This window comes from Rhincodon typus, chromosome 4 (assembly GCF_021869965.1).
Source record: "Rhincodon typus isolate 14 chromosome 4, sRhiTyp1.1, whole genome shotgun sequence".
Taxonomy (NCBI): domain Eukaryota; kingdom Metazoa; phylum Chordata; class Chondrichthyes; order Orectolobiformes; family Rhincodontidae; genus Rhincodon; species Rhincodon typus.
Window position 1 is genome coordinate 110,366,594 of NC_063335.1, and position 14,151 is coordinate 110,380,744.

The window sequence follows — 14,151 nt, forward strand, 5'->3', positions numbered from 1 at the left end:
CTGAGATAACAAGGTGTAGAGCTGGATGAACACAGCAGGCCAAGTAGCATCAGAGGAGCAAAGAAGCTGACGTTTCGAGTCTGGACCCTTCTTCAGAAATGGGGGAGGGGAAGGGGATTCTGAAATAAATAGAGAGAGAGGGGGAGGCAGATGGAAGGTGGATAAAGGAGCAGATAGGTGGAGAGGAGACGGACAGGTCAAGGAGGTGGGGATGGAGCCAGTAAAGGTGAGTGTAGGTGGGGAGTTAGGATGGGGGTTGGTCAGTCAAGGGAAGATGGACAGGTCAAGGAGGCGGGGATGAGGCTGGTTGGTAGGAGCTTCAACCTTTTAAGCTTCAAGATCTCCCCACCCCCAACCTCATCCCAAAACCAGCCCATCTCGTCCCCACCTCCTTGACCTGTCCGTCTTTTTTCCCACCTATCTGCTCCTCCCACCTCACGGACCAACCCTCACCCCCACCTCGTACCTAGCAGCCTCATCCCTGCCTCCTTGACCTGTCCATCTTCCCTTGACTGACCAAGCCCCGTCCTAACTCCCCACCTACACTCACCTTTACTGGCTCCATCCCCGCCTCCTTGACCTCCTATCTGTTTCTTTATCCACTTTCCATCCGCCTCCCCCCTCTCTCTATTTATTTCAGAATCCCCTTCCCCTCCCACATTTCTGAAGAAAGGTCCAGTCCTGAAACGTCAGCTTTCCTGCTCCTCTGATGCTGCTTGGCCTGCTGTGTTCATCCAGCTATACACTTTGATATCTTACAAAAGTGAAGCTATGTTTGACAAACATGTTGGAGATTTTTGAGGGGGTTACTTGCAGCATGGATAAAAAAGAACCAGTGGACTTGGTGTATTTGGATTTTCAGAAGGCTTTTGATGAATTCTCACACAGGAGTCAATTCTCAGGACATGCAGAAATGGGAATTATTACCAGACACTCCCAGAGAATTGTGAGAACAGTAGGGTAATAATAAGGGATTTCAACTTCCTGAATATTAACTGGGATAGACAAAGTGTGAAAGGCTTAGAAAGGGCAGAATTCTCAAAATATGTCCAGGAAAGTTTTATAAGCCAGCATGTTCTTTCCAGCAGAAAATCCTACAACAGAGAGAGTGATGTTACACAAGAGCAAGGATGGTATGATGGGGGTGTATGTAACACTACTTCGACCACAGTGCACAGTTTGAGTCACCGCTCTATAGGAAAGATGTGATTGCACTAGAGAGGGGGGAAGAGTAGATTCATCAGAATGTTGCCTGGGCTGAACAATTCAGCTATGAGAGACACTAGAGGGATTGGCGTGGTTTTTCCTAGAGCAGAGCTGAGGGAGGTATCTGACTGTGGTATTCACAGAGTTCTGAGAGGCACAGACAGGGTAGATAGGCTGAAACTCTTCCATTAATAGAGGGGTCAATAACTGGGGGCACAATTTTAAGGTAGGGAGCATGAGGTTTAAAAGAGATTGGAGGAAACTTTTCATCACCCAGAGGGTTGTGGGCATCTGGTAAAGGCAGAAACCTTCAAGACTTTTAAGAACTATTTAGATGAACATTTGAACACTACAGCATACAAAGCTACGGGCTAAGTGCTTGAAATGGATTAGAATAGGTGTTTGTTTGGTGATTGGACTAGATATGATGGGCCGAAAGGCCTTTTCCTGCATTGTAAAAATTCTGACTATGCTCAAGCTAAATGGAACTGAAACAAAATAGAATGAAGATAGTACTTCTGAACATCTTGTTCTATACATTACTAACTTTTTAATTAATGATGTCCCAACATCATTACGGAATGTCTCAACTCCAATTTTCATAAAATAAGAATCCTCAGGTACCCAAATAATATCTACTCAACCGATCACATTCTTACACTAGAAAACAAAAATTGTATTAGCATTGTTTAAGAATTATTACACTGGTTATGTTCAGAAGCCTGAATTGAGGCTAGATCCAGGAATTGTCACATGCCTCAGAATGATTAGCTCACTTTGAACTAGCATATTTCTTACACATCTTTCTCAACAGACATTGGGCAATCCAGTATAACAGACATGGATCAGAAAGCTGCAAATCCTCCAGTAGAAGGATCTTACAAATGGACTGTGTGTGTAATCATCCTGTGAGTCATAGAAAAGGTGCGTTGGCTGACTAAGAATAGATAAACACACTGGGCCTCCCACCTCAAGCCGCACCTCCATCTCCTACCGACCAACCTCATCCCGCCCCCTTGACCTGTCCGTCCTCCCTGGACTGACCTATCCCCTTCCTAACTCCCTACCTACACTCACCTTTCCTGGCTCCATCCCCGCCTCTTCGACCTGTTTGTTTCCTCTCCACCTATCCTCTCCTCTATCCCTCTTCTATCCGCCTCCCACTCTCTCCCTATTTATTTCAAAACCCCCTTCCCCTCCCCCTTTTCTGATGAAGGGTCTAGGCCCGAAACGTCAGCCTCTCTGCTCCTATGATGCTGCTTGGCCTGCTGTGTTCATCCAGCCCTGCACCTTGTTGTCTGGGACTAGTATCTATTGGTTAAATGATAGAACTGTTGTATTTAAGAGACTTGACTTATTAATGGATGGTTTTTCAGAGCATAAGTACCCCAATTTCACCTGTGTCCGGTTAAGCTCTCCCAGAAAACGACAGCTCCGTCAGTTCCATAAGTCATCACCCAAGTGTGAGGGACCCTTTTTGCTTTTGTTCCAACGCACACATAGGCATCCAATCCAAAACCCAGCAGCAAACTGCACAGTAAGTTGGCATGATCCTCACAGTCGCCCTGCAGGTTACCAATTGTTACATTGATTGTAGACAATAGAATGATTTTTCATTACATCACAACAATACAGATATATGGCTAACTGTTTGACTTTACTTCCCAATCTTGTACACGTTTCTGTACTACATCCACCTCAACTGGTCAACTACTGAAGTAATAGAACACAATTTCTCAGGAAAATGAAAGACTTCTTGCAAAATAAATCATTAATTGGGTGTGAGGTGCTTTCAAACACCTTGAGAACATGATCAGCTTCAACACAAATCCAAGTATTCTTCCTAATTTACAAAAAGCCTGAAGGAAGGTCTGTCACTGGGGAATTATTCAAATATTTAGCAGTAGGCTTTCATCCAAAAATTCTTGATTGATTTTGAATCAGGTGTACATTATTGAGTAAAGACAGAACAGAGTTGAAGAAAGGAATACCGGAGTTAGAATTTTCTGAGTGAGGGATCAGGTTCAGAGATGCTAAGTAGACAGGAGAATATTATATGCAAGAACTCCAAAGAACAAAGTAGGACATTTGAACACGAGTTAGGAGTAGGTCCTTGTGTGTTCGTTAATTGACACTTAGGATCTCAAACGGCAACAGGATGATGTAGCTTAGGCCTTCCCACCCAGAACTTAATTCAGGCAGAAGGTTGCAGGTTTCTACAATGTCAGCATTCATCAAATTAAATTAGCTTCAATCTGAAGCAAGGGTGTTAAATTTGAATACAGGAAATTATGAAAGCATGAGGCACAAGTTGGCTGATCTGCACTGGGAAAATGCATTAAAAGGCTTGACTGTACGTAGGCAATGGACTGTCATTAAATAAATATAACATGACTTATAGCAACTATACACTCCTTCAAAAGAAGTCAGTCAATGTGACAGACAAAGCAAGTTAAGAATTGTATAAGATTAAAGGAGAAGGCTAATAGAGTGGCATGAAATTGTAATAAATCAGTAATTGTAATAATAATTAGAACATAGCAAAGGAAGCCCAAGAAATTGATATGGAAAAGAAGAATAGAATGTAAATACAATCTAACAAACAACAATGAAAGACGATTTACGACAAGGTCCCCACATGAAGTTGGTTGGCAAAATTCAAGGATCGGCACAGGAGGTAAGGTGCTAGCATAGTTTAAGGATTGGGTAACAGACAGAAAACAATTGGAATAAATGGGTCATTCTCACATTTTCAGACTGTAACTGATGGTATACTACAAAAATCAATTCTCGGGCCCCAGCGTTCAAAATATACATCAATGATTGGAATGAATAACAAATCTAATATTTCCAGATTTGAAAATGAAACAAAGCTAAGCAGGAATGTGAGTTGTGACGCAGATTTAAAATGTTTTCAGAGGATTGAAACAAGATTGGTGATTGGGCGAGAATATAGCAGACAAAATAAAATGTGAAACAATGTGAGGGCTATTCACTTTGGTAGGCAGATCAGATACATACAGCTTTTCTTAACTGGTGAGAAGTTGGAAAGTGTGGACATGCAAAGGGACCTCAGTGGCCTTGTTAATCAGTCACTGAAGTGCTAACATGCAGGTGCAACAATCTATTAGGAAGGCAAATGGAATGTGAGCCTTTATTGCAAGAGGATTTGAATACAGGAGTAGTGGTTTCTTCATCTTGGGAAAGATATTACTGCCAAAAAGAGAGTTCAACAGACCTGCTCCTGGGATGGCGGGACTTTGCTATGAAATGAGATTGGGAAACTGGGCCTGTATTCTCCAGTTTCTAAGAATGAAAAAGGATCTTGTTGAAACCTTCAAAATAGTTAAAAGGGATTGACAGGGTAGATGCAGAAAAGATGCTCCTCCTGGCTGGGGAATCTAAATGCAAGAAGCACTATTTGAAAACAAGGGTGTGCCATTGTGGGGTTGGAATAAGGAGAAATATTTTTATTCAGAGGGTGGTGAATTTTTGGAAGACTCTAGATGCTCATTCTTTGGGTATATTTTAAGTAGAGATTGATAATTTTTTGAATACCAATGGCATAAAGGGTTATGGAGAAATGTGGGTAAAAGACATTTAAATATTTGATGAGCTATTAAATAGCAGTGCAGGCTTGACAGGATGAATGACCTAATCCTGTTCCTATGTTCCCAAGAATCCATTTCTGGGACCAGAAGATTCCAGCCAATGCATTGCTTTGGTGCAATCTGACTTTCAATCTTTCAAAAAAATCAGGAGAAAGGATGGACATCTCTGGGAATTTGGGTAGTGCAGCATAGGCTTAAGGAGAACTAGGACACAGAATTCTAAAATCAAGAAGCCACACAAGGATTTTGATTCAGAAGACCTTTCTTAGCTTTGACCAACCACTTGTTCAGGACAGAATTCATTGTTGCCTTTGGAAATACAATTTATTACAGAAGGAATACCTTGCCTCTGCAGAGAAAAGGCAGCAGAGTACACCACTGCTCTTGCTTCGATCCACCTCCAACCCCAACTGCTCTTTCATAACCAAGCACATTGACAAATCGGGCTGCCTGCCTTGGTGTGTCCAGAAGCCTCCCAGCACGCAATGGTCTTACATAGGAGCAAACTGGACGGTTCACGCCATTCTCATCCTGAAGTGGAAGAGGAAGAAAAAGAGAAAAATAAAAAAAAGTTAGTCCATTCAGTGAAAGAAGAGACCATTTCTAAACATGTCATTCACGGGTAAATAAAGGTAGATCAGAATCAGAGGCTGTTAAACAGAGGTACACTTGAATAACTGAATTTGCAAACAGTTTCACCTTTCAGGGAAGGCACCCATTCAACTTAACGGATATTATACTGAAACTTGAAGGAATAAATCACGGAAGACATTTGAAAGTTAAATGAAAAGATTAAAGGGATTTTGTTAATTAGAACTTGCACTAAATCTAAATAAATTTGTCCACTCATCATGGTTACAACAATATTTGCAGGACGTAATCTCACAATGAAAGATAATTAAGCATAAAATAATACATTATTAAATTTACAAGTTTAATGAAAGTGGCTCCTTCTGCTGTTTAGGCAAAGATGCTCACAGGATCAATCCTCAGGCTATTCACTGAGCTGATTGTAGGTAGGCCATCAATAGTGGAGGCAAGGGGGAGGGGCTTGTCCTTCATGCCTATACAAGGGGATTCAGGCTCCTGATGACTATCTATTCACTGAGCACTGCTCGTAAATGGATGTCAGTAGTTTCAACAAGCTGGATTTGACATGGTACCACAATGCCACCTGCTCCCAGCTAAAAGGTTAGGGGTTCAGGCTATGGGGTACATTATCACAATTCAGGCAGCAGTCCTGCAGCAATTTAACTCTGGGTAAAGTTTCACCATAGAGAGCTGCCAGTCTAAATTGGGGGGAGTGGTTAAAGGATTCAGTTTAGATAGATTAAAAAACAGATCAAGGGTTCCAGTCAAGACAGGACAGAAAAAACATTAATATGGAAATTAAGATCAGAGAACAGCAGAAGGTACAGAGAAGAAAAAAAACCTAAGAATACACCGCCAGCCAGGTCAAGGCATTAAAAAAATACAATCACAAAATTAAAGGCTCTGGATGCATATAGCATTCATAAAGTTAATGAATTGATAACATATTGAAGAAAGACCATAAGACATAGCAGCAGAAGTAGGCCATTCAGCCCTTCAAGTCTACTCTGCCATTCAATGAGATCATGGGCGGTTGGATCATTCTCAACTCCACTTTCCCGTCTTTTCCCATAACCCTCAATTCCCTACTGATCAAAAATGCCTGAACACACACAATGACACAGCCTCAACTGACACCTGTGCAAAGAATTCACTACTGATAGAAGAAATTCCTCATCTCTGCCTTAAATGTGCAACTCCTAATTCTGAGATTATTCCCTTTGGTCCTATACCCTGCCATTAGGGGAGACAACTATTCCACACCTACCCAAAGAGTCTTGGGTGTTTCAATAAGGTCACCGCTCATTCTTCTAAATTCAAATGAGTATAGGCCTAGTGTACTCAAGCCCTCCTCATAAGCCAGTCCCTCCATACCCAGCCTAGTGAACTTTCGTGGACTGCCTCCGATGCCAGTATATCCTTTCTTACATAAGGTGTCCAAAACTGTCACAGTATTCCAGCTGTGGTCAGACTAGCATTTTGTATAAAAACCAAAAGAACTCCGGATGCTGTAAATCAGGAACAAAAAACAAAGTTGCTGGAAAAGCTCAGCAGGTCTGGCAGCATCTGTGAAGAAGAAAACAGAGTTAACGTTTCGGGTCCGGTGACCCTTCCTCAGAGCATCTTGTATAGTTTTAGCAAGACCTCCTGATGTTTATACTCTATTCCCTTTGAAATAAATGCCAACGTTCTAGTTGCCTTCTCCATTACCTGCTAAACTTGGGTACTAGCTTTTTCTGATTCATAGACAAGGACACCAAAATCCCTGCCAAAGTATATAACCCTGCCAAAGTATATAACCTCACAGTTCTCCATTTTATATCCCTCTGCAGATTATGTGTCACTTATCTATTTATCTGTGACCCACAAACGTGGCTATAGTACATTTACTTTCCTCATCAAAATCAGTTATTGTAAATAATTGTGGCCCCAGAACTGATCCTTGTAGCACTCTACTAGTTACAGGTAGCCATTCTGAAAATGCCTATGTGTATTCTATTAGTAGGCTAATCCTCTACCCATGCTAATATACTACTGTAACACCATGGGCTCTTATTATGGCAGCTTATCAAATACCTTCTGAAAATCCAAATATATTAGATTCACTGCTTCTTCTCTATTCATCCTGCTTGTTACCTCCTGTGCTTATACATTCTATACATTTCTAAATGCTTTGCTCTCCCATCCTTTATAATAGGCTAACATTATCCTAATAACAGACATTAAGCTAACTGGTCTATAGTTAACTGTTTTTTTTGATTTCTTTTAAACAATGGAGTTACATTATTATTTTCCAGTCCTCTGGGACTTTTCCAGAATGTAAGGATTTCTGGAAGATTATTAACAGGGCATTCACTATCTCTGTAGCTACTTACTTTAATTTCCTAGGCCGCCACTCCTTTGCCTTTTGATTTAATATTAAATATTATCTAATAGCCAATACAGCAACATGACTGCAAGATGACAAGCAGCGGATCCTGGATATTGAGGGATACATGACTTCAAGAAAAACAGGAAGTTAGACAAAGGTGGAATGGCAATATTGTTAATCAAAGATGGCATTAATGCCACAGTTAGAGATGCCCTTGTTTCAGGAGATAGTAATGTAGAATTGGTTTTGGGTGGAGATGAGGAATTGTTAGGGAAAGACGTCACTTGAGGGAGTGATCTCCAGGCTCCTTAATAGTAACCACAATGTAGAATAAAATATACAAGAAAAAAAATTGGCTATTTATGATACAGGGACAATGGTCATGGCTGATGTTAATCTCCAGTTAAATTGGAAAAATTGACTGGCAATAGTAACCTGGATTAGGAGTTCATTGGGTACTACTTAAAGCTGCACTTTCTTGAACCAGCCAGAGAACAGTTTATATTAGACTTGGTATTATGTAATGTGCAAGGGTTGCTTGTGTTTGAATGACACAAAATGGCCAACAAGGGTTAAAAAGAATTAAACAGCATGCTCCAGCATTCAAGTGGAACATAGTGGTACCTTTGAACAGGCTACTCCAAGGTGAATGGGAGGCCCTACAAGCAACCATCCGAGACAGTTTGATAACATGATATCTAAGGATAGACACAAGTTCATTAAAATATGACAAGGATGTTGTCTCATTGAACAAGGGGTGTAAATTTCAGTCCATGAACCATTCAGCCTAACTCATTAGCTGCTTAAAGTTATTTTGTAGTAATCAGTTGTTTTTTTTGAAGTTATGCATAATATTAAGAAATAGATTCTAGTTAAAGATTCTTCAGACAATCAGAGATAGATTTCAACATAATTACAGATATACATATATAGCAAAAAGTATAACAGAAGCATTAGAGGAAAAACATTTAAACATAGATGTGAAAGTTAATCAGTCATGTGAAATGCTTTCCTTATCTCCAAAAAGATGCGTGGCACGTCCTGAACGAAATAGATTGTTCACAACTTATTAGTTAAAAAGTGCAAACAGTAGAAGTAGCTGTGTAACTTTACACTTTATAACTAATTTTATAACAAATGAATATTACGAATCTTAGAGCAGTTAGTTAAGACCAACTGTATTTGTATTTTTTATATTATATGTGTGTATAAAATTGGAACAGTGGAAAATATTAAAGGAATAACAGAATTTCATAGAGATTGCATATGCAGTACAATGAATAACAGAATTCAAGCAGTCCTTAGAGATAATCTGGCTTAATGTGCGAACCTAATCATTCCCTTAATCTACAGCGCAGATCGGAAGAGAGATCAATGACATGTTCTGGTTTTTACAATGAAATGCAGCATGTTTATACGTATTGTCACAATAATCACATACAGCTTCCCCTTGTTCCGTTCATCCAACCCTGTGAAACACCTAATCAATGATAAGCATTCCTGTGGACAGCCCCAGGTTCCTGTGATCTCTTGGTGTTTAACAGACATTGTAATCTCCACGCATCCTATGGTATCCTTTGGTATCCTATGCATCCTATTAAGTTACATTTCGAAGTTATGGGTTGTGAATCTGTGGAATTCCCTGCCTAGTGAAGCGGTTGAAGCTACCTCGCTGAATGTTTTTAAGGCAAGGCTAAATAAATTTTTGAACAGTAAAGGAATTAAGAGTTATGGTGAGTGGGCGGGTAAGTGGAGCTGAGTCTCAAATCAGCCATGATCTTATTAAATGGCAGGGCAGGCTCGAGGGGCCAGATGGCCTACTCCTGCTCCTAGTTCTTATGTTCTTCTCCCTACATTAACTGGTTGCTGCTTGGTTAAAAGTTTGCCCCTGCTTGAATCCTGCTTGTCTCCTGAGTTTCTTCCCTGGTGGGGGAGGGGTGGGGGTTACGATCCTACAGATTGGCGAGCTAGCCAAGAGCCTCTGCTTGAAGCTGGCATACCCTGGGCCACGATTTGGGAGAGTACGTTTATTTACCACCCTTTAGTTAGCGCAGCACTCGGCGTGGAAGTTCCTGTAAACCAGGGCACAAAACCAACTTTTTAAACTGGAGTGAGCAGGAGAGGACAGAATTACAGGTGTGGTAGTAGGGCCGCCGGCACCGACAGCTACCAAAATATAGATAGGAAGTCAGAAATCCTCAGGAGCTAAAAGGTGATAGCTACCAAATGATTAATAAGAGACTGAAAATCCTCAAGCAAAAACAAAAAAACACAATAAATAGAAGCAGCTAGACAGCCAGGAGGGAGTTCAGGGGAATGGCAGAAAAAGACTGGAAATAAACCTGCTGGGTCCCAGACTGGTCCATTCTGCAGACAGTGTTTGAAAATATATAAAGTACCACTAAGACATGACAGAGGACAGCTGGAATAGTGAGGGATCCAAATCAGAACAGAAAGTCTAGCGGCTAGGTCAGCAGAAAGAAAAGGGACCAAAGGATTAACCATCCTTGTGGCTCTGTTTAAACAGAATGCCGAAAAGGCACAGAGAAAAGCAAAAATAGCTGCAGTGTTTATAAGTGAGTGAGAGGGGGAGATGGCTTTTTGTGTTAGTTCACTGGACCTTGCAGGGGTGTTAACTCTTTGTGGTCTGGTTTAAATGTACCTTTGTTTGTTGGTTGCTAAATGTTGTCTTATGCTATTTGTGTGTTTTTGTTCCTTGGAGCTCATGATCTGGGGATATTTTGAAGTTAGTTTGCATTTGGGAATGTATGGTGATTTAAAAGTGTGGTGTGCCTGTATAAGAAGGGAACATGTGTGGTTAATGTAATGTATGATTAACAAAATAATCACTGGTTGTGCAAAGCAACAGTCTGTGATGAAACGTTGGTTTAAAAATTTGGTTCGTAAAGCTTGGTTAAAGTTTATCTTTTGGTATTGGCTCCATGTTGTGTTTGGACTAGGGTAAATTTTAATTCCAGAAATTACCAAGTTTGGAATTTCCCTTTCTGGCCAGAGGGAACTTCCAATACCATTCTAACACCAGTGAATCTTTAATTCTGGAAGATAAGATTTGCTCATTGTAAAAGGTGTGAAAGAATGCAAATAGAAAATTTGGAACAAAAACAAAGTTGCTGGAAAAGCTCAGCAGGTCTGGCAGCATCTGTGGAAGAGAAAACAGAGTTAACGTTTCGGGTCCGGTGACCCTTCCTCAGAACTGATGGTGGCTGGGAAAACGTCAGTTTATATGTAGAAAACAGGGAGGTGGCTGGGGTAGGGAGTAAACGATAGGATAGAGCCCAAAGAGAGAGAAAGACAGTTGGACAGACAAAGGAGTTGCTAACGATCAGGCTGGGAGGGTGAATACTTGTTAATGGGGACTGTTAGTGACTAACAACTGGGGAGGTGTAGTGGCAGGCTATGTGGTAACAAGGCCTGGTGTGTGGGGCTGGGACATGGGAGAGTTTAGGCCCTAAAATTATTGAACTCAGTATTGAGGCCGGAGGGCTGTAGGGTCCCCAAGCAGAAAATGAGGTGTTGTTCCTCCAGCTTGCACTGGGCTTCACTGGAACACTGTAGCAAGCCGAAGACAGAGATGTTGGCCAGGGAGCAAGGTGGTGCATTGAAGTGGCAGGCAACAGGTAGTTCAGGGTCTTTTCTGCGAGCAGAACATAGATGTTCTGCGAAGCGGTTGCCAAGTCTACGCTTCGTTTCCCCAACGTAGAGGAGACCACATTGTGAGAAGCGAATGCAGTAGACTAGATTCTTGGAAGTGCAGGTGAAGTGTTGCTTCACCTGGAAGGTATGTTTGGGCCCTTGGATACTGGGGAGGGAGGTGGTAAATGCGCAGGTGTTGCACCTTCGCTGGTTACAGGAGAAGGTGCTGGAGGTGTTGGGGGTGAAGGAAGTATGGACCAGGGTGTCCCGGAGGGAATGGTCCCTGCGGAAGGCGGACAAGGGAGAGGAGGGGAACACGTGTCTGGTGGTGGCATCTTGCTGGAGGTGGCGGAAATGGCGTCTGATGATCTTCTGGATGTGGATGCTGGTGGGATGGTAGGTGAGCATAAGGGGAACCCTATCGCTGTTGCGGAAGAGAAGTGGTGAGGGCAGAAGTGCGGGAGACCCGATTGAGGGCCCTGTCGACAACGGAGCTGGGGAATCCTCGGTTGAGGAAGAATGTGGACATTTTGGAGGCTCCCTTGTCGAAGTTGGCCTCATCTGAACATATGCGACGGAGACGGAGGAACTGAGAGAATGGGATGGAGTCTTTACAGGAAGTGGGGTGTGAGGATATATAGTCCAGGTAGCTGTGGGAGTCGGTGGGTTTGTAATGCATATTAGTGGCCAGTCTATCCCCAGAAATGGAAACAGAAATGTCGAGGAAGGGAAGGGAGGAATCAGAGATAGACCAGGTGAAAGTGAGGGCAGGGTGGAAATTGGAGGCGAAATTGATGAAGTTTTCCAATTCTCAACGAGAGAGGGAAGCAGCACCGATGATATCATCGATGTATCGGAGAAAGAGTTGTGGGTGGGGTCTGGAATAGGACTGGAACAAGGAATGTTCCACGTACCCCACGAAGAGACAGGCATAACTCGGGCCCATGCGGGTACCCATGGCAACCCCTCTTACCTGAAGAAAATGACAGGAGTTGAAAGAGAAGTTGTTGAGGGTGAGGACAAGCTCAGCCAAGCGGAAGAGGGTGGTGGTGGGTGGGAATGGTTCAGGTCTTTGCTCCAGGAAGAAGCAGAGAGCTGTAAGAAAATTTGAAATCTTGGAAATGCAGTTTTCTTTGAACAACATTCTGATTATATGCTCGAAAGTCTGAGAAAGCTGATAAAGGAATTAGGAAAGGCAAATTTAGCAAAGGAGGTGAGCTTTTTCTTAAAGTATAACATTTTTGTTCCTGCAGAAGGAGAAGCGAAAGTTTACTTAATTACGTGCAAGAGTTTACACCCCACCCCCTTTTCCACAGTAGATCAATACTAATTACCCCACTCTGTTTGAAGAAAAATCGATGGAGGTTGTTTATTTCTTAGCATTGGAGAAGTATTGTGGAAACATTAAAAGCGTTAGGGAGTAGGAATTTTGATGTATAAAAATTGTTAGTAACTTTGAGGGAATAAAACAGAACTTTAAATTTAGACAAAGTTACATAGAGATATTAAGTATCTAGAATGAATTATCAAGTAACAGAAAAAAGGGACATTTCAGATGAAGTCTGGAATTAAAGAGGTGATAATAGTTAAACTACAGTATTGAAAAAATTAATGGGATAAGACAAGTCTTAGGACTATTTAACTATTGCAGGAACTTTGTAGAAAATTACAGCAAAAATTACTTGCAGGACCCCTGCAAGATCTTACCAAAGCAGGGGCATGCTCTCAAAGAAAGTTGATTAGGGGCTGGAGCAAGAGATGGCCCTTGTCAAAATCAAACAGACACTGGCCTCTGCACCAGCAATAGGAGTTCCTGACCCAAAAAAGCCCTTTCACCTCTTCTGTAGTGAAAGCAAGGGCAATCAATCTGCAATAAGCCAAGCAGCATCAGAGGAGCAGAGTCTAGACCCGAAACGTCAGCTTTCCTGCTCCTCTGATGTTGCTTGGCCTGCTGTGTTCATCCAGCTCTTCACCTTGTTATCTCAGATTCTCCAGCATCTGCAGTTCCTACTATCTCTGCAATCAATCTGCAGTAGTGTTACAGAGAAGCTCCGGCCCGTGAGATACTACTCAGGCAGAATGGATCCAGTCATGGTGGGACAACACTCGTGTGTCCGAACCACACAAGGTATTACCTGGGCACTAACGACATTCCCTCACCTTGACACGACCAGGGACACAAGTATTACATTCAGTAGTAGTATAGTCCAGCTATTGGAAACTGGCAAATTGAGAGGTGCTACAGTCGGCGAGCCAAATGGAAAGTCACACTGTTGCCAGGAGACAAGGACGTGGAAGTGGTTAAAGATAAAAGAGAGAACCCAGCAAGCTATGTGAATCAGGAAGGAAACACACTTGATTGTATCCCCCTCATGGAGCAGGAAGAGGAGAGACAGGGTGAAGTTAAGGAAGAGCCATTAGAGGGGCCAGACGTGAAATGCATGATTGTAGATGGAGCACAGAAGTATTATGATGGTGAGGCCTGGACAGGGTGCGCCGTGATTAATTTGAAAGGGAAGCTTTTGGCAGGAGAAAGGAAACAAGGATGTCACTCTGCCCAGGTAACCAAACTAAAAGCAATTACTGCCACCCTGCACTTAGGGAGAGGATAAAGTGTTAATATCTACACAGGCAGTAGATATACCTTCGGTGTAGTCCATGACTACGTGACAGCATGGGCAAGACAGGGTTACGTTACCTCGAATGTTAGTGTAATTC

General features: G+C 42.1%; 1 protein-coding gene across 3 annotated transcripts in view; it reads right to left on the reverse strand.

Annotated features, from left to right (window-relative positions):
* cep76 (centrosomal protein 76) overlaps positions 1-14,151 on the reverse strand; it is a 65,991-nt gene that overhangs the window by 29,401 nt on the left and 22,439 nt on the right. For all 3 annotated transcript variants that reach the window (XR_007262003.1, XM_048596279.1, XM_020521660.2), the window contains exons 8-9: positions 5,160-5,348; positions 2,605-2,771 (exon numbers count right to left, since the gene is read on the reverse strand). Coding sequence is in view for 2 of the 3 variants with exons in the window: in XM_048596279.1 (XP_048452236.1) it covers positions 2,605-2,771; positions 5,160-5,348 (356 nt within the window). In the remaining variant the exon portion in view is untranslated. The remainder of the gene's footprint in view (positions 1-2,604; positions 2,772-5,159; positions 5,349-14,151) is intronic.